Source organism: Diabrotica virgifera, chromosome 3, assembly GCF_917563875.1.
Source record: "Diabrotica virgifera virgifera chromosome 3, PGI_DIABVI_V3a".
Lineage (NCBI taxonomy): Eukaryota > Metazoa > Arthropoda > Insecta > Coleoptera > Chrysomelidae > Diabrotica > Diabrotica virgifera.
Window position 1 is genome coordinate 32,986,625 of NC_065445.1, and position 21,973 is coordinate 33,008,597.

Sequence of the window (21,973 nt, forward strand, 5' to 3'; positions counted from 1 at the left end):
GCGACCGGGAGATGCGCTGGTGTGTCTCATTTTCAACATAGCTCTGGAAAAGTCGGTTGAAATGCCCGAATAGACAACAGAGGAAATATTTTTAATAAATCATCTCAAATTTTGGCATATGTAGATGACGTGGACCTAGTTTCCCGACAACACGCAAGCTAGAAGAAATGTCACCTTCTCAAATGCTTCAAAAAATATAGGGCTCCAAGTAAACGAGGAGAAAACTAAGACGATGGCATCAACACCCAACAATAGAGCCAGAAACATCGGTCACCAATTCACTGTTGATAACTCTACCTTTAAAGCGGTGGACAAATTCACATCCTTAGGCACCCTGCTCGCCAAAGAAAACGTCATGACGGAAGAAATCAAGCGAAGGATACCTACAACATTTTTGTTCAATTTATTAGATAATATTTTGTATTTTGACAACGACATTCGAAGTAGGAGTTTTTTAAGTTCAATTGTGGCTTATTTCCCATTTAGAATAATAAATTACATAAGTAAATGCCACAAAAAATAGAAGCTTTTTATTAGATAGAACAATAGAAGAAATAGAACAATGTTTTAGGTGAAATATGTTTTAAATACGTATCCATAAACTTATAAAAATAAGAATCCATTCGTAAATACCGCGTAGATATGCATAGAAAGCTGCAATCGTGCAAGTAGTTAGTTTCATTCGGTTCCCTTGGCGCGATGCAGACCCTTAAGTCACATATCGCACCGGCAGAGGATATCCGACTGAACTGAAGTTTAATTTTGGCAGGCGGGCGTGGCTTATTTTGCTACGAATTGAGGGGAATAACGCGTAGTTGCCACGCATCAATTCCTTAAGTCAATGTTCTTTGTTAACTAATTAAGTAATTAATAGAATCACTTAGAAAATAACTATTACATTGCTACTTTATTTAAGTTTTTTTTGTGACAATATTAATTTTAATTTTACAATGAACTCTAGTGAAATTAAATATTATTTTACTCTTATGTATCTCACTAATATTTTAGAAGGAAAGATGTAACAGAAATGTAGCAACACTGTTTCAAGATCAAACCCACTCATTCGAGATCGTGACTGCATCTCACTTGTATTCACACAATTAAATATTATCTTTATTCCACACACTGAATAACCCATAGGGTAGTTAAAAAAGTGCCGAATCTGTATATTAAATATAGTTATTTAATTTTTTTGTTTATTTAATTTTTTTGTTAGTTCTAAGGTTACAAGTACCTACCTATTCTTACTCTAATATTTGTTATCTAATAGGGAACTTGCATAAATTTTTAAATTCGAAAAAAATGTTATAAATTACAACAGAACATAATTTAAAACATGTATCAAAGATAAAAAAGTTTTGTTTGTCTTTCATTTGGCCCCTAAAGACGATTAAAAATTCAAATTAAAACAGGTGGTCCAAAACGTGACCAGCATCGTGACGTCACTGGGTTGTACATTACATTTTTCCAATAAAGTAAACAGAATTTTAAATTAGACGTTATAAACGTCAGTAGAAAATACATTTATGTGACGTTACAAGTGTTTTTGATCGTTTGAACTATTCATAGAAAATTTTTACTTTTACAAAATGGTTTTATTTTCAATAGTAAACCTTCGTTCGTTTCCTTCAAAAACAGTATAGAACTCCAATTTTAACAAACTGGTATATATTATTACAATGACATACGATAAATGTCATTAGAATTTTTGACTTATTCCACGACGAAGAGCTGGCCAAATACCCAAGTAGGTGGAGGCCAATAAACTAAAGAAGGAGAAGAATATACCTAAATATAAGGTTGTGTCTAGGTATACGTTAACGTGTACGCAAATAAAAAAGTTAGAGTGTCAGTGATTTCTTATTTTTTATTTGTTTAGTGTTTTTAAATTAACTATGGAGTGTGGACAATTATTTAGTTCTTTTAACGAGTTTAAAAACATTTTAAAACAGTACAAAAAAGATAAGAGACTATAAATTAATATATATTTTTTTAGTTATAAATGAAATAGTATTACCGTCCAAGATTAAAATAAAAGGAAGACCTAAAGCTTTCACAATAATAATTAACTTGTTCTGAAGCTATTCTCCTTGTGGAATTTTTGTAATCAACTGTTCTAAATGAGAACTAAGCCACAATTTAACTAAAAAATTGATTTTATTAACGTTTCGACGTCTAAACCGGATGTTGTTGTCAAAATACAAAATCAAGTATATTCAAATGGGAAATAAGCCACAATTTTACCTAAAAATGATTTTATTAACGTTTCGATAGGTGAAACGTCAAGACCAATAGACGTTAGAGTAAATGAACATGAACAGTCTTATATAAAAAATAGAGAATTTGATAGATCTAAAATATGTCAACACGCATGGGATAATGAACATAGAGTTCAGTGGAGAGATTCAAGTATAGTCCTAAAAGAAGCAGATAGTAAAAAGAGAAAAATCAAAGAAGCGGCTCTAATTATGCTAAATGAAACCAATTGTGTCGCAAATTCCTCGGTAGAATGCAGTAGGATGTGGTTACCCATATTAAAGGAGGAAGTCAAAAGAAAAAAAATACCACAATTAGTAAATCAGTAACATATCGAGTTAGTACATATTTAGTATTTTAGTATTATTTAAAATTTAAAATATCAAGTCAGAATTTGGTATTAGTTTTGAGAGTAAACTAAATGTAAACCCAAATACTTACGATGTCGGGATAGTATCACGAGGTTTTTCCTGGTTTTCCCTCGTGATTTACTATGGAATCTCTAACGCGAGAATTTCAGTGCCACCGTTGCATTTGGTTGTCTTTTTAAAGACAGATTAAATGCTATGATTTTTTTGTGGCGGATATTCTTGAGTTGGGATTGATTTCATGTAATCGAATGAACTATCTTTTAGTAAAGTCGTCCCAGGAACGCAACTCATCAATATTGGCAATATCATTTTAAAGTCGTCTACTTTAAAATGAATAATACGTGTCTGAATTGCCGATATAAATGAGTCAGATTAAATAAATTATTAGAAGAATTTTTTACTAAGCAACAACATTTTTATTTATTTAGTATCATTTTGTATTTTGACAACGACACCCGACTTGGGCGTCGAAACGTTAATAAAATCATTTTTAGGTAAAATTGTGGCTTATTTCCCATTTGAATATACTTGATTATAAAAATGCCACAAGGAAATAGCTTCAGAATAACATCAAAATACAAAATATTAAATTAAACAAAAATGTTGTTGCTTAGTAAAAAATTTTTTCTAATAATTTATTTAATCTGACTAATTTTTGTATTTTGACAATGACATCCGATTTGGACGTCGAAACGTTAATAAAATAACTTTTTTAGTTAAATTGTGGCTTATTTTGCATTTAGAATAGTTGATTATAATAATTCACTTACATATAAAAATTATTTTAAGAATATTTTGTACCTACATGTCATGTCAACTAAATGCATATAGTTATTTTGCTAACCTAAATATATACTTTTATATATATACATTGATTTATTACAATCAAGTTTGAAACATCTGAATAGTTCTGCTTCGCCCTTCCCTTAACAAATATTTTTCTATCAAACAAACACTAAACATATCAAAATAGCATGTAGTAAAATGTATAGTTACTGCGCAAGCTAAATAATGACGTCACTGGCTTGATGAAGTTTAATTCGCATCTACCTAACTTTTTTATTTGCGTACACGTTAGCGTGTACCTAGACACACCGAAATATAACCATAATCAAAACTAATGCAAAACTATGTGACGTCACGGGCCGTTGGAACTATTTTATGTATTTCTAAGTTATTACGAGTTTTTGAAGAGTGAAATTTTGGAAATCTCATTTTTAAACAAAGCTGAACATTATTATCTAATAAAAAAATGTGCAAGTTCCATATTATAATGTTGTTAAAGTATTATTAGTACATATTTAGCTCGTAAACTTATTATTGTTAATTGTATAACTTTTAATGGGGTAATCCCGTCAATAAATAAATAATAATAAATTATATTGGATAGTTCTTGATGATGTATTAAGAAATGAAAAATATGCGCCAAGATGTTTTATTTTTCTACATAAAAACGGTGCATCATATGAAAAAAAGGCAAGAAAGGTTTTTTATCATAAATTAGACGTGGAATTTAAAAATAATTTCTAATTCGAAATATCTCAGTGGCGTACTATTGTTTTCTTTAAAATAATTCAGACCATTGACCGTAGGCGTGCCAATGATGAATACAAAATTCTTAATTGTATGTCATAAAATTCGTAATAACTACCTCCTAAAACTCACCAAATTTCATTTTCATAGCTCAACTGGTCTTAGAGCAATAAATAAATTGGCAGTTTGAAATAAAAATTTCAACACCCCGTATCTCCGAAACTAAGCATTTGCGGACATGTTTATAGAGCAAACTGGCATTAATTTTTCATGTAGAATTAGCCCTTAGAATTTTTCATACTTATTTATTAACACCCTGTATATGTAGTGCTTATAAAGGTTAAACAGAAACTTATGTCACTTCTCTTGTAGTCAACTTAAGTCCAAAAATAATGTCCACACCATTGCAAGAACATTTGCAGCCCTATGACGCATTCTTAAAGAAGTTGGTCACTTTCTTCTGACTCATGGAGGTGTAGCGACTTAAGGCAGCGATGTTGAACCATTTACGCATAAACATTACTTCGACCGGTAAAGCAGCAGACTTCTCCATGTAACGTAGAGCCACATCCACAACTGTGTGTGACACTTGAGTTTGACCCAAGTCTACAATCTCTTCATCCGTAAATTCTTGGTGCCCATTGTCGTCACCTTCAATCCATTCTCTAATCGCACTTTCTTCTTCTATTTCACATCCTGGAAGTTGTTGTATGACTACGAGGAGGTCATCTTGTAAGGGAGTTCGGAAAAATGGAACTTCTTCAAATTGTAAATCTGGCCACAACTTCCTTCATGATTTTCTAATTAAAGTCTCAAGGCAGTTGTCCCAGGCCTCGCCACCCAATAGATGACATGTTTAAAAGTGATTTTTTTTTTTCAGGATGTCAGTAATGTAAATCTCCTCATCTTCTAATACAGTCTGTAACTAATTCTTTCCATAGTGCTGTTTTATAAATTACAGAACACCTTGATCCATGTCACGTGTCACATTTGGTGGTAGGAAAACAACTTTAATTTCATCACATCTAAGTTCCTTCTGTAAGGGCTCTGTTGGGAAGCCCCACTTTCTTATTGAATTTCGAAACAGATGAAACAAATTGTTTTTCAAGCCATTCCTTAAAAAGTGCACTATTCATCCATGGTTTCCTTTGGGCCCTATAATAAGACAAAGCATTCATGTTAAAATCTTTTTAAGCTCGTGGTTTTTTAGGTTTTCCAATGACTGTTACCAGTATTTTGTTTGTTGCTGCAGCATTACAACAGGCGATAACAGTCAAACGATGCATATTCATCTTAAAGCCAGCTGCACAAGCTTCTTCTTCTGAGGCAAGACTTTTAATAGGCAGTGATTTGAAATTAAGGGGGAGAGGGAGGTAGGGAGACAGGTGCAATGACTCAAAATCAATGACAACGAAAGCTTTGAATTATTAGTTATGCTAACTTTCAGATAATCTGAACTTTTTGGAATCAGAACAGTCTGTCCCTCCAATTAGTTCCAATTTGCAGGGTTCTACTGTACAATCAAAATAAAGATGCGCTAGAATTAAACAAACCAATACACATTGAATGTTTGAGGAGCAGTCCCAAATCATGATTTACAATGTATATACATTGCAAATCCCAAATGATGATTTACAAAATTTATACATTGTAAATCATGATTCAGTGCATCGTTATTGTGATTTTAGTATGGTTTAATGCAATTTAAATTTTTTAAGATTGGACAGTAAAAGCTGAAATTAAAGAAGAATTTGTGGAAGGTGATCCAAGATACATAGAGAATCAGCTGACAACCTCCCTTGATCTTGGAGTCTTCAAGAATGAAGATACCTTAGGTGAGATAAATAATAAAAACATTTACGATGCACGTATTTTTATAGTTTTTACTTTATCGTACTACATACGCAGTATGAGTATAATAGATAAAGTTATAGGATCGTTCAAAAAAAAAATTTTCAGCTTTCACTTTTTTTCGACGTTTTGAGTCCCCCTGAGTCTAAAAAGCAAATAAAAAAAACATGTCGGAAGTATGTACGTACGTATGTACGTACGTACGTATGTACGTACGTATGTCGCCACCGCCCAGCAAAAACTACTGGACCGATTTCGATGAAATTCGGTATGAGTAAGTTTAAGAGAATTTTGTCGAGAAACTAAGCTTTTGAAAAAAACCTCTCAAAGGGGGGCCGAAATAGGGGGGTTATTTGGGGCCCATTTCTTGCAAATTTTGACCAAAACGAATGAAATTTAACTTAGTTAGCTCATCGATAGGTAAATAGAAATACGGAATTTGACATTTCCAAATCCAAAATGGCGGCCAGCATGGCCGACCGCCCACCCGATACATTTCCCTACCAATCTAAAAACTTGTTTAAGATAAATTTAATTTGAAAAAACATTTATATAGCCTAAAGATGGGGCTATAACAAGAATATTATCGTTTTTCAGAACAAGTTATGGGTTGCCTATATTTAAGGGGTCAAAATTTGACATAAATTTGAACTAAATTTTCTCAAAAATGACTCCAAGGAATTTGTTTATTTTTTGATATATTTTTGATATCCTATCAGTAAATTGAATAGCATTGGTCAGATTTCTTAACTCCTCATAGGAGGGGAGTTATGAATTTTTTATAAAAAAATATTCGAGTGACCGTAACTACCTCTGTAATAGAAACTAAAATTTGAAATTTGGCAGACATATATAGTACTTTGTTATCTATTAGCACAATAAATTTTACCCACAATATGGCTTCCGGTTTAACCGGAAATGAAAAAAAAAATCTTAATTTTTTACATACGCCCTGTATATTTTTACATATTTTGAAAGAATGTAAAATTATTTTTCCAATGACATAAACTCGTTGCTGTAACTTAAAAACTCGAAAAGTTACAGAAAATTGAAATTTTGCTAGAATCTTGTGTGTGTCCCCTCTCACGCGATCATAGCAGAGCATTATTATAGGGCAGTCAGAGGGTATTTGGCTCCGAATTCCATCCTACTACATCGATGTACTTGATATTTTCACAGTAAGTAGGGAATAGCTCAAGAAACAAAATCTACCCTATATACTATGGCGCTTTTATCTTGGGACAATTCCCACCCCTTCAAGGGGGTGGAAAATTTATTGGTCAAAATAAGCATGGAGTGGCTAGAGAACCTATTTTTAAGGAGGGGGTATGGTTTGAAATCAACATATCAAGCACATTTTTGTGAATTTTTTTCGAAGCTATGGTAGAATTATTTTATTTTTAAATTAAATAAGCATATTAAGTACAATTCAAAGAATATGTTAGAAAAAAAATTCAATCGAAAATATTGAAAAATAATCCATTGGTGACAAATTTTGACAGGCAGCTCACAAAAAAATGGATTTTGCGGTGGACATCAGAACTCAACACTCGATCATACGAAACAAAAAATTCAAAAAGATTTTATTAGCTTATGAGTTTCACGAGGTCACAACGTCGAGTTTTTTTATTTTTAATGATTTTTGAATTTTTGGTATCACTCAAAAATCAAAAAAAATAAATTTTTGGTAAAAATTTTGTGAAAATCAACAGATTTATTATTGTTGAACAAAAAATAAGCTAGAAAAGAAAAATATCTCGACGCTGTTACCTCACGAAATGTCTAAAGAAAATCTATGCAAAATATCAGGTAGATCGGCGTAGTAGTTTTTCAGTTACAATGTCCACCGCATTTGAAAAAGCAGTTTTGAGAAAAATGCGTTTAAAGTTTTGACAACTGCATATTCATCTTCTTATTTGTCTGCCAAATCGTAAAATGATGCACATTGGAATATGTTTTTTGAATCGAGGAATAATCTACAAAAGAGAAGGCGAACAGTTGTTTAACGTTTCTCACTACGCTCAAGCGTGCTGGCGAGAAGTCGCGGCAAAGCGAGTCGAAGGTAGGGATATTCAACACCCTGTATCTCTGGTAATTCTACTCCGATTATTTTGAAATTTTCAGAGTATATTCTTGAAAGTATGCACTTTTATTTGAAATAATAAAAAAAAATTAAATATTTCAAACCATACCCCCCCCCCCCCCCTTAAGCAAAAACTGATCTATACTTTTTTTTGGGAACTCAATACTTTTTGAGTTATGCGTAGTTGAAAATTGGCCATTTTCATTTAAAAATGACACGTTTTCGGACGGTTTTTTTGTGAATACCTTAAAAACTATGCATCAAACTAAAAACACTATATAATATTTTTTTTTTAATTATAAATAACAAAGAGATTCGTTCCTTCGTAAATTTTCTATTTATAATACAAAAAGAGATATGGTAGGTAAAAAGAGTTTGTTTTTTGGTGCATGCTCAAAGTGCTCATGCTTTTGTACTGTTTGAAAAGGCCTTTAAAACGAGCACCGTTAAATGTCGGTTACATTCAAACTAAGCGAGATATGGTGCAAAAAAATATATGACTAATGTACTTTAAGGAAAAATGAGAAGTACATACATTTAACCCCTCATTCACCAGAATTTAAATGCATTGTTTTTCTTTTGCAATACCTCTTAATATAGTGTTATTTCTACTTTCAAAAAGTTGGACGGGTGAAAAAAATAAGATCAAATTATAGAGCGCATTTTTAAATTTTCTTAAAATTCTTCCTTTTGCTCCATGCAATTCGAAAATAAAAATGTTCTATCCCCGAGAAGTGGTGAGAACCGCCCCCATGATAAAAGCGCCATAGTATATAGGATAGACTTTGAATTAGGAGATTGGGCTTTGGGCTACTCCCAAAATTTCATTACAATCCATGCAGTAAAATGGAAATATTGTAAACTATTAATTTCTCAGAAAAATAGACTAATTTGAAATGAAAGTATGACTAATATTCTATTGATTTATGCAATAATCTATAGTGTGTCTAAATGTGGGAATTAATGATGCGTAGAACCATAAAATATTTTCAAGTATACAAGGTGTTTCTAAAATATCAAAATAACGAGTAACTTTGTTATTTTTATAGAATGCCAGTATCTAGTACGATAACGATAATAGATCGGTACGATAAAGTTCTCGGGCGGCCCTTCCGTCCAGCGTTTTTTGTTGATTCCACAGTTACTTTGCAATACCTTAAAATATTTCATATTTCAAAACCTGATTTTTTCTTTGTGCCTGAGTATGATGTTTTCATTTTTGGCCTAAAAGACCAAGCGCTGTTGCAAGATGACACACAGAATAAAAAGTTGGTGCAATCAGAACACACTCCACTTGAATGTAAAAAAAAGCTGTTTCATAAGTTTTTCTCGTAAAGTCAATAAAAATGAAACAAGATAATACTATTAACAATATGCCATTGAATTATGTTTCTTCTATTCGGGATTTGGGTGTTATTTTCGATGAGAAACTTACTTTCTGTGACCACATAAACACTATTTCAATAAAGGCATCTAAACTTCTTGTTTTTGTTACTAGGACTTGTAAGTATTTCTCCATTAATTCAACAAGATTATTGTATTGTTGCTTAGTTAGAACTATTTTAGAATACTGCTAAGTTGTTTGGTGACCCTATTTTCAGAATAATATTGATACGTTAGAAAGAGTCCCTCATAAATTTTTGAGATATTGTGCTTACCATGTTCACACTACTATTAGAAATCAATTATTCCCTTATCGAACAACAATTATCTTTACCCCCGATCAAGAACCATTGTGATATGTCAGGTGCCATATTTATACAGGGTGTCCACAAACTCTACCGACAAACGAAGACAGGAGATTCCTCAGATAATTTTAAGACAATTTAACCCTTAAGTACTAACACACCGTCTCTCAGACGGCATCGTTTGTTGAAAGTGGGATATTTCCATTCCTAGAAAAATTTGAAGGTCATCCGTTTATGACTTTTCAAGTTATGTTGTTATTTACTAGTATTGAATTCGGCAATTTGCTGCAGGTTGTTATTCGAAAGATATTTAGACTCAAAGTGTGATTTCCGTCTAATAGACGGGGTGTTAGTGTTTGTGCCCAGTTCGTCATTAAACATAATGTGCCCCAGTTCGTCAAAAAGTTCAAATAAGGGGATAAAGACTATGAGGAAACTCTTTTGAAATGACTTGATGAGGTAGAAGACGACGTAAGCGAAGTGGGATCAATTTGTGATGAAAATGTTGCCACTGACTACCATTGCTACACTGTACAAATTTTAGTGCCTGTCAGTTTTTTTTTTTGTTTTAATGTTTTTTAAAATTTTTTTTATTTTCATGTTTATTACTCTTTGTTTAACTCGATTATAAATTTTTATCAAGATTCTTTAATTTGTTTCATTTTTATCACACTTTTTGTCAGGAATAAAAAGTCGCACAGACAATCCTTCCATTCTTGTTATAATGTTTTGTATTTTAATAAATACAGAAAAACTAGATCAATTACTGTGTTTTTTAGATAAGTAATACTTTCAGTAAGTCATCGAAATATTTTTTTGCATTATAATATTTAACAAAAGAAAAATAACCAGTAAAATGTGAAACCCGTCTGTCAGGCGGTTAGTTAGTGTTTGCGCCATTGATTTAAGATGTTAGTACTTAGGGGTTAAGCCAATTCACCTAGTCCGAAAATGCTTCCTAAGGGAGCTAGAGCTCTTTGAAGATGGCGCCATGTAATTAGTTTCTCTTAAATACCTCCAGAACGCTTCTATCTAGAAAAACGAAAATTTGTATACATATTTACTTTCCAGAAATGTATCGTTTCCATCCATTGCGAATTTCTAGTACCGGTCATAGGCGTCCGTTTTGGGTAGGGCAACGGTTATTTTATCGCATAACTTTTTTGTCTTCAACTTTTAAGCATTTTTGATACTGGATTATTAAATTGTGAGGTATTCTAGTACTAAAAGGTACTCTTACTTTAAGTCGGTAGGACACACCGTTTTCTAGAAAAATCGATTTGAATGTCTTTAGTTTTGGGAATTTGAAAAAAAAATTGAATAAAAATAAAAAAAAACGATGCATTTTACCAACTTAAAGCAAGAGTAACTTTTAGTATTCGAATATCTCATAATTGAATAATCTAGTGTCAAAAATACTTAAAAATTAAAGACAATAAAATTATGCTATAAAATAACTGTTGACCTACCCAAAACGGACGTCTATGACCGTTTCTAGAAATTCGCCATTAATGAAATCGATTAATCTCTGGAATATAAATAAATGTACCAGTTTTTATCTTTCTAAATAGTTTTTTTTAATCTTTTTTTTTGAAATTCAAAGAACGAAAAATTTTCAAATCGATTTTTCTAGGAAACGGTTTATTCTATCGACTTAAAGTAAGAGTACCTTTTAGTACTAGAATACCTCACAATTTAATAATTCAGAGTCAAAAATGCTTAAAAATTAAATACAAAAAAGTTAGGCGATAAAATAACCATTGCCCTACCCAAAACGGACGCCTATGACCAGTACTAGAAATTCGCAATGGATGAAATCGATTCATTTCTGGAAAGTAAATATGCATACCAATTTTCGTTTCTCTAAATAGAAGTGTTCTCGAGGTATTTAAGAAAAACTCATTACATGACGCCATCTTCAAAGAGCTCTAGCTCGCTTAGGAAGCATTTTCGGACTAGGTGAATTGGGTTAAATTGTCTTAAAATTATCTGAGGAATCTCCTGTCTTCGTTTGTCGGTAGAGTTTCTGGACACCCTGTACATTATATTATAAGATCATACATGGATTTGATTGTCCAAATCTGTTAAATCAGATTAACTTAATGTTCCAAACCAAGCTCTAAGTTACCACAATGTTTTCAACATTCCGTTCCAAAGAACAACCTATGGTATTCACAACCCATTGGATAGATACATGGGAAATGATTTTGATTGTAATATATTCAATAACTGAGTTAAAAATATCTCTTGCTTTGTGATATGTATTGTTATATTTCTATGTGATATGAAAATTAAAATTTGATAATTATAAACAGAATTCAATTTAATATAAAATATTTTCAATTTTCTCAACCACGGGCATATAAATTTAGAACAACCTGTATACAACAAATTGTTATATTTAATTTTAAGAAGTGATTAAATAAGACTCAAGTGAAATCGTTAAAAGGTCATTAAAATTTGTATATAGTAGAAAGTAATTTTAGAATGGGAATTTACTATTTTCTTTGAAATCCATTAAGCATATTTAGAAAGTTTAAAAATTGGTTTTGAGGAATACTGCGAATGAGAGTTGGTGGTGGAAGTTTGATTTGTGAATCTGGAAGGGATATTTAGAAAGTAGGGGAATGAATGACAAATAGAGATCAGAATGTTTTGAGATGTCGAGAAGTGAAGTCGAGTAGTAGACGGTAGTGTACGGAGAGTGAGAAAGCCTGTGTAGTTCCGTGAGTGTGAAGTATCTATCGTAGAACGAGAGGTAGGCCAGGTTGAGAGTAAAAGAACCTCCTTGAGCCAAGAGTTCCCGGTAGCTGATTGCAGTTTCGAAAAAGGTAGAACACAGCATCACGACAGAAGCAGGAAACGAGAGCTATACGAGCTAGTTTCAGAGGAGAACATTACTGGAAGCCAGGACGAGGTTTGGATTGCAGCCAAGGATAGCAGGAAACGGGTCTTGTGTGAAGACATTCTCAGTGCACCAGAAAAAGGTCAGTCTCATTTGTTTGGACATGAATGTATGGGTTTTTCGTAGTAAATACCACATTTAAAATTGAAGAAACATAATCAATAATATCAGAAAAGCTTCATCAAACTTAAATAGAATTGTTGCTAATAAATCATAATAGTTAAATGTTAATAAAAACTTTCAATTGGAAATCAAAAGAAAATAAGATTCCCATGTGTAAATGTTATGTTTAAGAAAAATAAGATATATCAAATATTAAGCAGTGATTGCCATTTAAATAAAATAAACAATATTTTGATTACAATTGTAACCCATATGTGTTATTATTTTACTCTTTTCTTTCCTATCCCGATTAGGAACCATTAAGAAATACTTAGAAGCCACGTATGTAAGTAATTAATTTTATAAAAAGCCCTGAGATTGAAAACATATTGATATGTGATCTGGTAAATTAATTAGATTATTATTAATGCATTGATTAAATTAAATGACATATAAAAATATTATCTCATATCAATAATCAAGATCACAACAACTGTCGTCCAACGTGGAAAGCATTGTTAAGTATTTCTAGTGGCAAATTTGAAGGATAGAAAGAGTAAAGCCGGTATTTGAAAATTTATATGCCTGTGGTAAAAAGTGAGATACTTACATTTGATAACATAAAATTTTAGATCTCTTTAGGTACAAATTTTACATAACTGATTTAATATTTTATTTTTACGATATTTACATTTGATATATTTATTGACAATTTATAATATTTGGGTGAGAAAAAGTCGTCTTGGTAACATACTAGTAAAATTTCATATTTGGCGGGGACAGTACTTCTTGAAAACAAATGTCTGTGACAAGAAGCCAAAGCAAAGACAACAAAAAACAAAAAGAACATTCAAATCAAGAGAATAATTCAGACCAAGAAGATATTTTAGACACGACAATCATGGCATCAGAACAGCAAGAATTATCAGGAATAGATAAATTATTACAAATGATGCAACTCCAGTCACAAAGAATAGAACAAAAAATGGATAAAAATCAGGAAGAAACATCAAAGAAAATGGATAAAGTGGATCAAAAAATGGATGAATCACAACAAAAAATGGATCAAAAAATGGAGGAAACACAACGAAAAATGGATGAAACACAACAAAAATTGGATCAAAAAATGGATGAAACACAACAGAAAATGGATGAAACACAACAAAAAATGGATGAAACACAACAAAAATTGGATAAAAAAATGGATGAAACACAACAAAAAATGAAACAAGCAATAGAAGAGAACAACAAGAAAATGGAGGAACGCATAGAAAAGGAAGTAAAAGGATGTTTAACAACAATGAAAAACGAGATGAAAGAACAAGAAATGAAAATTCAAAATAAAATAAAGGAGATAACGAATTGCCAGAAAAAAGAAATGGAAAGTTTGGAAAACAAGTTGCAAAACGCTATTCAAGCAGACATAGAAGAAGTGGAAAGAAAGATTGCGGAAATCAATACCCAACAAAATGTCGGAGAAAGAAGAGAAATGGTTATACATAGCACAGATGACGTGAAGATAAGGTTTGGCGGGGATGTAAGAAGATTACACCCAGTGCCGTTCATAAATAGCCTGAAAAAGAAAATACAGCACATCGGAAATTTCGAAACAGCAAAAGAAACTATCAGAAACCATCTAAAATATGAAGCAAGCCTATGGTTCGATTGCAAAGAAGAAGAATTTGACAGTTGGCAACAATTTGAACAAAAATTTTTGAATTATTTCTGGGGAAAAGTCCAACAATTGGAAATTAACAAGGAATTGCAAAATGGGAAATACAATGATAGGATGGGTATATCAGAAAGGACATATGCATTACAAATTTACTATAACGCAAAACATTTACAATATAATTACTCATCGGAACAATTAGTCGAACTGATTGCAAGACATTTCGAAGAAACGCTGGAAGACCATATCACATTGCAAAACTACAAAGACATAGATAGTTTATGCCAATTCCTACAAATAAGAGAATCACGTTTAAGGGAAAGAAAATCAAGAAGGTCGCGAGAAGATTACAGGCCCCGAGAAACACAGGATTACAGAGATAGAAATCAAAATAGGAGGGACTATACAAGACGAGATTTTAATCCCAGAAGGGAAAACGAAAATAGAGACAACGGAAGAGGAAATTATGAACAAAGAAATAGGCAATGGAATGAGAACAGAAATCGAGAATACCAGAATAGAAACACCACACGCTCAAATCAAGAAAATAGAAATAATGGTAGACAAAATGAACAGGGATATCGAGAAAACCGAAACATATCCGACAGACCAAGAGAAAATAGAAGAGAAGTAAATAATACCCAGACAGATGAATATGACGGAGAGAGACATTATGGCGAAAATATAAACTACGATGAGCAACCGGCGTTTTTTCACGACAGCGCTCACTAAAAACCAAAAATCAAACAGGAATCTTTTGTAACCCCAAGGAGTTTATTAAATTGGCAAGGAACAACGAAAAGAAAAATGGAGTTAATTTAAAATTTGTGGATGGATTTATCAACGAGAAACCAATTAAAATTATGATAGACACTGGATCTGAAATAACATTGGTCAACAGAAAACTAATAGAAGAAGTTAACTTAACAAATTTAATTTACAAAATACCTAGGGTAAATTTAGTGGGCGCAAACAAACGGACATTGGCAACTATAAATGAAGGCATACGAGTAATGGTACGACTGGGTAAGAAGATGTATGCACTACAATGTGTAATAATGCCAAACATGTCACATGACATGATAGTAGGAGTTGACGAATTGGCAGAAAAACATGTAGTGATAGATTTTAAAAATAATACGATGAACCTAACAGAAGAAAAAGAAGAAGAACAGGACAAGGAACAGGAGAAACAAAATACGGACGAATCAGGTAAAGAACAAACAGTGGAAATGAATTTGGCAACGAAGCAAGGACAAAGAAGAAAAGGGAGAAAAAGTCAGAAAAAGACAAAAGAAAATGAAACCTGTGGCTCCTCAAAAGAAGAGTTGAGCCCAGAAGAAGAAAAATTGAGAGTATCAAAAGCAAAAGAAAACTGGGATTCCTCAAAAGAAGAGATGAGCTCAGGAGAAGGAGAAATAAAGCTAACAAATGAAAGCGAAAAAGATATAATCGAAACAGTGGCATTTGAAGAGGAGGCATATGAAAACGAGGATGCAGAATGCACGGTAAAAGTATGTGAAAAATCTGAGGAAAAAGACAGAAGATTGATATGGGAAAAAGGGAAAGACAACATAATAGCCGACACTCTAACACAGGATGAGGACACTGAAAATAAGGAAACAATTACTCTACAGGTGGGACTAATTAGAGTAATACAAGAAGAAGGGGTATAAGACGTAGATTAAAGTAAGGAAATATACAGGGAGTTGGTTTTGCCTCGAGAAAATTTATTTAAAAATGCAGATAAATTTTATCGAATACAAGGCGGGGATTTGTTATATTTCTATGTGATATGAAAATTAAAATTTGATAATTATAAACAGAATTCAATTTAATATAAAATATTTTCAATTTTCTCAACCACGGGCATATAAATTTAGAACAACCTGTATACAACAAATTGTTATATTTAATTTTAAGAAGTGATTAAATAAGACTCAAGTGAAATCGTTAAAAGGTCATTAAAATTTGTATATAGTAGAAAGTAATTTTAGAATGGGAATTTACTATTTTCTTTGAAATCCATTAAGCATATTTAGAAAGTTTAAAAATTGGTTTTGAGGAATACTGCGAATGAGAGTTGGTGGTGGAAGTTTGATTTGTGAATCTGGAAGGGATATTTAGAAAGTAGGGGAATGAATGACAAATAGAGATCAGAATGTTTTGAGATGTCGAGAAGTGAAGTCGAGTAGTAGACGGTAGTGTACGGAGAGTGAGAAAGCCTGTGTAGTTCCGTGAGTGTGAAGTATCTATCGTAGAACGAGAGGTAGGCCAGGTTGAGAGTAAAAGAACCTCCTTGAGCCAAGAGTTCCCGGTAGCTGATTGCAGTTTCGAAAAAGGTAGAACACAGCATCACGACAGAAGCAGGAAACGAGAGCTATACGAGCTAGTTTCAGAGGAGAACATTACTGGAAGCCAGGACGAGGTTTGGATTGCAGCCAAGGATAGCAGGAAACGGGTCTTGTGTGAAGACATTCTCAGTGCACCAGAAAAAGGTCAGTCTCATTTGTTTGGACATGAATGTATGGGTTTTTCGTAGTAAATACCACATTTAAAATTGAAGAAACATAATCAATAATATCAGAAAAGCTTCATCAAACTTAAATAGAATTGTTGCTAATAAATCATAATAGTTAAATGTTAATAAAAACTTTCAATTGGAAATCAAAAGAAAATAAGATTCCCATGTGTAAATGTTATGTTTAAGAAAAATAAGATATATCAAATATTAAGCAGTGATTGCCATTTAAATAAAATAAACAATATTTTGATTACAATTGTAACCCATATGTGTTATTATTTTACTCTTTTCTTTCCTATCCCGATTAGGAACCATTAAGAAATACTTAGAAGCCACGTATGTAAGTAATTAATTTTATAAAAAGCCCTGAGATTGAAAACATATTGATATGTGATCTGGTAAATTAATTAGATTATTATTAATGCATTGATTAAATTAAATGACATATAAAAATATTATCTCATATCAATAATCAAGATCACAACAGTATATTGGTACTGTTGAATTTTGTTATATTTTTTATGTTTTTAGTATGTATGTAGTGAACTTTTTCTTATTGATTTTATACTATAGGTATTTATTTATGATTTGAATCCTAACTTATATCGTAATTTAGTTTAACTGTTAATAGGAATATCCCATATATAATTAATAAATAAATTTGTTCCCTTTATGATGATTTAGGTTTTTGGGTACTAGCAATGAATATAGACGCTTTGACGCTTATAGAATCACTTTTCACTGTCCGTTTTTTACTTGATATTTGCGAACTACACTTCTATTTCTGTACTAGGGTTAACGCCAAAATCGCAACTGTCATCAACACGCGTAACTTTATGCGCAACTTTAATACGAGAATTATAAAAAAAAATATGGAATAAAATCCAGATCCCGTAATTTTTTGAGCACTATAAAGTGAGTACAAAGACATAGGTACATATTTTTTTTAATTCCACCTTCAATTTGCTGTGCACTTCTTGTAGAATATTACTGATAAGGTAGATTTGTCACATTTTGTACAAAGACATACATAATTTTCAGATAGAACTCAAGTTGTAAAAATTAACCAATTATTGTCATCTACTATCAATGTAACCTCTGGTGTTCCACAGGGTGGACATTTACTCCTCTGCTTTTTAATTGTTTTGTAAATGATATAAAAAATTGTTTTTATCATAGTAATATTGTTCTCTATGCTGATGACCTAAAAATTTATAGTCATAAAAAATTCCAATGACTGTAGTTTATTATAGAATGATTTAAGTAGATTATTGGATTTGTGTAACTTAAATGCTTTGAATTTGAACATAAATAAATGTAAGGTAATGCGATTTTTTAGAAACAAACATCCGATTTCATTTGAATACCATATTGGACCGAATATTTTGGAGGTAATCACAACATTTAAAGATCTTGGGGTAATTTTTGACCCTACAGTAAGCTCCAGGGACCACTTTTCTTACGTTTCTAATAAATCCATGAAACTTTTAGGTTTCATGAAACGTAGTCTCTCTGAATTTGATAATATTTATTGTCTTAAAAATATCTACTCCGACGCTCCTGAGGGGCATAAGGAGTTTCGAGAAAGAAGAAGAAGAAAAATATCTACTGTTCCCTTATTAGATCGGTTTTGGAATATGGTAGCAATATTTGGTCTCCACATTATAACTGCTACAAAGATCTAATAGAAAGAGTACAGAGAAATTTCTTAAGATTTATTGCTTTAAAATTGAGAATACCTGTAAATGAAATTGAATACATTGTTTTACAATCTTTACTTAAATTGCCCACTCTTCAAGAAAGGCTAATATTCTAGATGTAGCATTTATATATAAATTAAAACGAGAAGGTATTGATGCTAGTGTTCTTTTGGAAAAGGTTTACTTCCGTACTTCCTGTAGAGACACCAGATCCCAAGACTTATTTTATTTAGAATTTCATAATCGAACTTATACTGTAAATAAACCCTTGCAGAAAATGTGTAGAAATGCAAACAAATTTAATAGCAATGATCTTTTGTTGTCACCCAATTTATAAAAAATGTGAAAACTTTGAATTATCCACGTCCGTCTGTCCGTCTGTCTGTCTGTAATCACAACTCCTCCGTCAATATACCAGCTAGAATAGCAAATGAGGTATCAAATGAAAGCTTATAATCCAGGGATGGCACTAAAGTTGAGATATTTGACGTAGGCTGTCTGTCCGTCGGTCTGTCCGACCGCGAATATAGCCCCTCCGTCATTATACCAGGTAAAATGACAAATAAGGTGCCAAATAAAAGCTTATAATCCAAGGATGGTACTAAAGGTGAGATATTTGACCTAGGCTGTCTGTCCATCGGTCCTTCCGACCGCGAATATAACTCCTCCGTCATTATACCAGGTAGAATGACATGAGGTGTCAAATGAAAGCTTATAATCCAAGGATGGTACTAAAGGTGATAAATTTGATCTAGGCTGTCTTTCCGTCGGTCTGTCCGACCGCGAATATAACTTCTCCGGTATTATACCAGATAGAGTGACAAATGAGGTGTCAAATGAAAGCTTATAATCCAATGATGGTACTAAAGGTGAGATATTTGAACTAGGCTTTCTATACGTCGGTCCGTCCGACCGTGAATATAACTCCTCCGTCATTATACCAGGTAGAATGACAAATGAGGTGTCAAATGAAAGCATATAATCCAAGGATGGTACTAAATGTGAGAAATTTGACCTAGGCTGTCTGTCGGTCTGTCCTTCCGACTGCGAATGTAACTCCTCCGTCATTATACCAGGTAGAATGACAAATGAGGTGTCAAATGAAAGCTTATAATGCAAGGATGGTACTAAAGGTGAGATATTTGACCTAGGCTGTCTGTCCGTCGGTCCGTCCCACCACGAATATAACTCCTCCGTCATTATACCAGGTAGAATGACAAATGAGGTGTCAAATGAAAGCTTATAATGCAAGGATGATACTAAATGTGAGAAATTTGACCTAGGCTGTCTGTCCGTCCGACTGCGAATATAACTCCTCCGTCATTATACCAGGTAGAATAACAGCTGAGGTGTCGAATGAAAGCTTATAATCCAAGGATGGTACTAAATGTGCGAAATTTGACCTAGGACTTCCGGTTTTAGAAATGCGACCAGAAGTACTGTTTTGAAGTCATCGTAATAGTACACGTGATATATTATTCGACGCTACTTCGCAAGAAGAGAACAAATATATACTTCCGGTTTCATGGTTGTCTGTTCATTTGTCTTTCTGTCCGCGACTACAACTCCTCCATTATTAATACAGATAGAATGACACATGAGCTGTCGAATGAAAGCTTAAACCCAAGGATGGTATTAAAGATGAGAAATTTGACATCGGACTTCCGGTTTTAGAGTTGCAACCGTATGAACTGTTCTAAAGTCACTGAAATAGTATAAGCGATATATCATTCGACGTGCCTTAGCAAGATGAGAAAAAATTTTGATTTTGGTTTTTATATCATTTCCGCTTAAAAATTTCTAATCAGAAGTGCCGTTATAGTCGCAGAAATAGTACATGTAACACATCAATCGAAGCGTATTGAAAAGTTGAGTTTTAATCTTTAGTTCCTGTTTTGAAGTCAGTTCTGTTTAAATAATGATGACGCAAAGTTTAGTCAAAATGACTCAAAATTAGTAAAATCGTATATCGATCGACGCAAAGTTACACGAAGCGTTCAAATATCGAGTTCCAGTTCTACTGTCGATTACTTTGGGTGAAAACCTAGGACTTACGAAGTCCAATTACTTGTTTCATTTATCACTAACTACTATTAAAAATGATATCGAAAATACCTTTTTATGTAATCACATTGTGCTTTAATAGTTTAGTTAAATTTAAGTTGATTTGTAAAAATTTAAGTCGATTTGTAAAAATAGCAAGTGCATAAATAAACATTACATTACATTACTATTTTGGGCCGCGTCCTCTGTACTACTAGGCAGCACTCATGTAAGCTCACCTTCACCACAACAATATGCAACTTTAGATATTTTCTTATATAAATGCCGCGTGACCATGTGAATAGAATGCTTATCATCTTTTTTGCATTTTATAAAATTTGATATCAAATCCTAGTATTATGAGTATTTTAAAATATATACTAACTGTGGCTATTTCTCCCATTTGAAATGTGCTTCTATATGCGCCTATATTTGTTGGTACTATAGCCTGTTTTTAAACTAGGAGGGGAAACTCAAAAGTCAGATTCACATCCAATAATGTCACTATAAAAATTACTAGATTCACCTTCTTTTTTGGTTGACCATGTTGGCCTTCCACGGTAATCCATAAATATTACATTATGTCGCTAAAGAGTTCTAAAAACAACTGTTTTTTATATAAATGCAGGAAAGGAATAGGTAACGCAAAAAATCGCCTATATAACCTAATTAACCCTTTCAATATGGAAAGCGCACTGGTGCGCTTTGTTCATTTGGGATAAAATGCGAAAGGCGCACCAGTGCGCTATCGTCACATTAACTTTTAATTTATACAGAGCATGACCGCATAGCGCAACTCCATACCATTTAAAGCCTCACTGAAAGGGTTTCCTATGAATTTTAAATGCGAATAGTGTCAAAATTTCCGAAATGTCAATAGTGTCGAAATTTCATGATTTAGTGGAGCAAAATTGCCAGGGGTTGGACCAAAATTACAAACAAGCATTAAGGCACTGTAAATTTGAATTACTCATCCTAGTCTAAAAACGAGGTATATGCATTATCTGAAATGTAATCCAATGAATACTGCTTCAGTGGACTTAGCTCATGAGTGAGATGGGGTAGAGGAAACATCAAACCTAGATACCTGGTAGCAGTGCATTGTCCAGCGTAGGAATATTTAGTAGTGCTGTAAGTGTAAACATTTCTATTCTCCTAGCTAGGAGAATACACCTCTATATTTCAGGCAGATATCTTTGCAATCTTATAGTATGCAAGAGAAATTAACACGAGGGCTTTCAAATT

General features: G+C 32.6%; 1 protein-coding gene across 3 annotated transcripts in view; it reads left to right on the forward strand.

Moving 5' to 3' along the window:
* LOC114329829 (zinc finger protein 888-like) overlaps positions 1-21,973 on the forward strand; it is a 46,401-nt gene that overhangs the window by 5,099 nt on the left and 19,329 nt on the right. For all 3 annotated transcript variants that reach the window (XM_028279082.2, XM_028279083.2, XM_050647849.1), the window contains exon 3: positions 5,879-5,995. In XM_028279082.2, the coding sequence (XP_028134883.2) occupies positions 5,879-5,995 (117 nt within the window). The remainder of the gene's footprint in view (positions 1-5,878; positions 5,996-21,973) is intronic.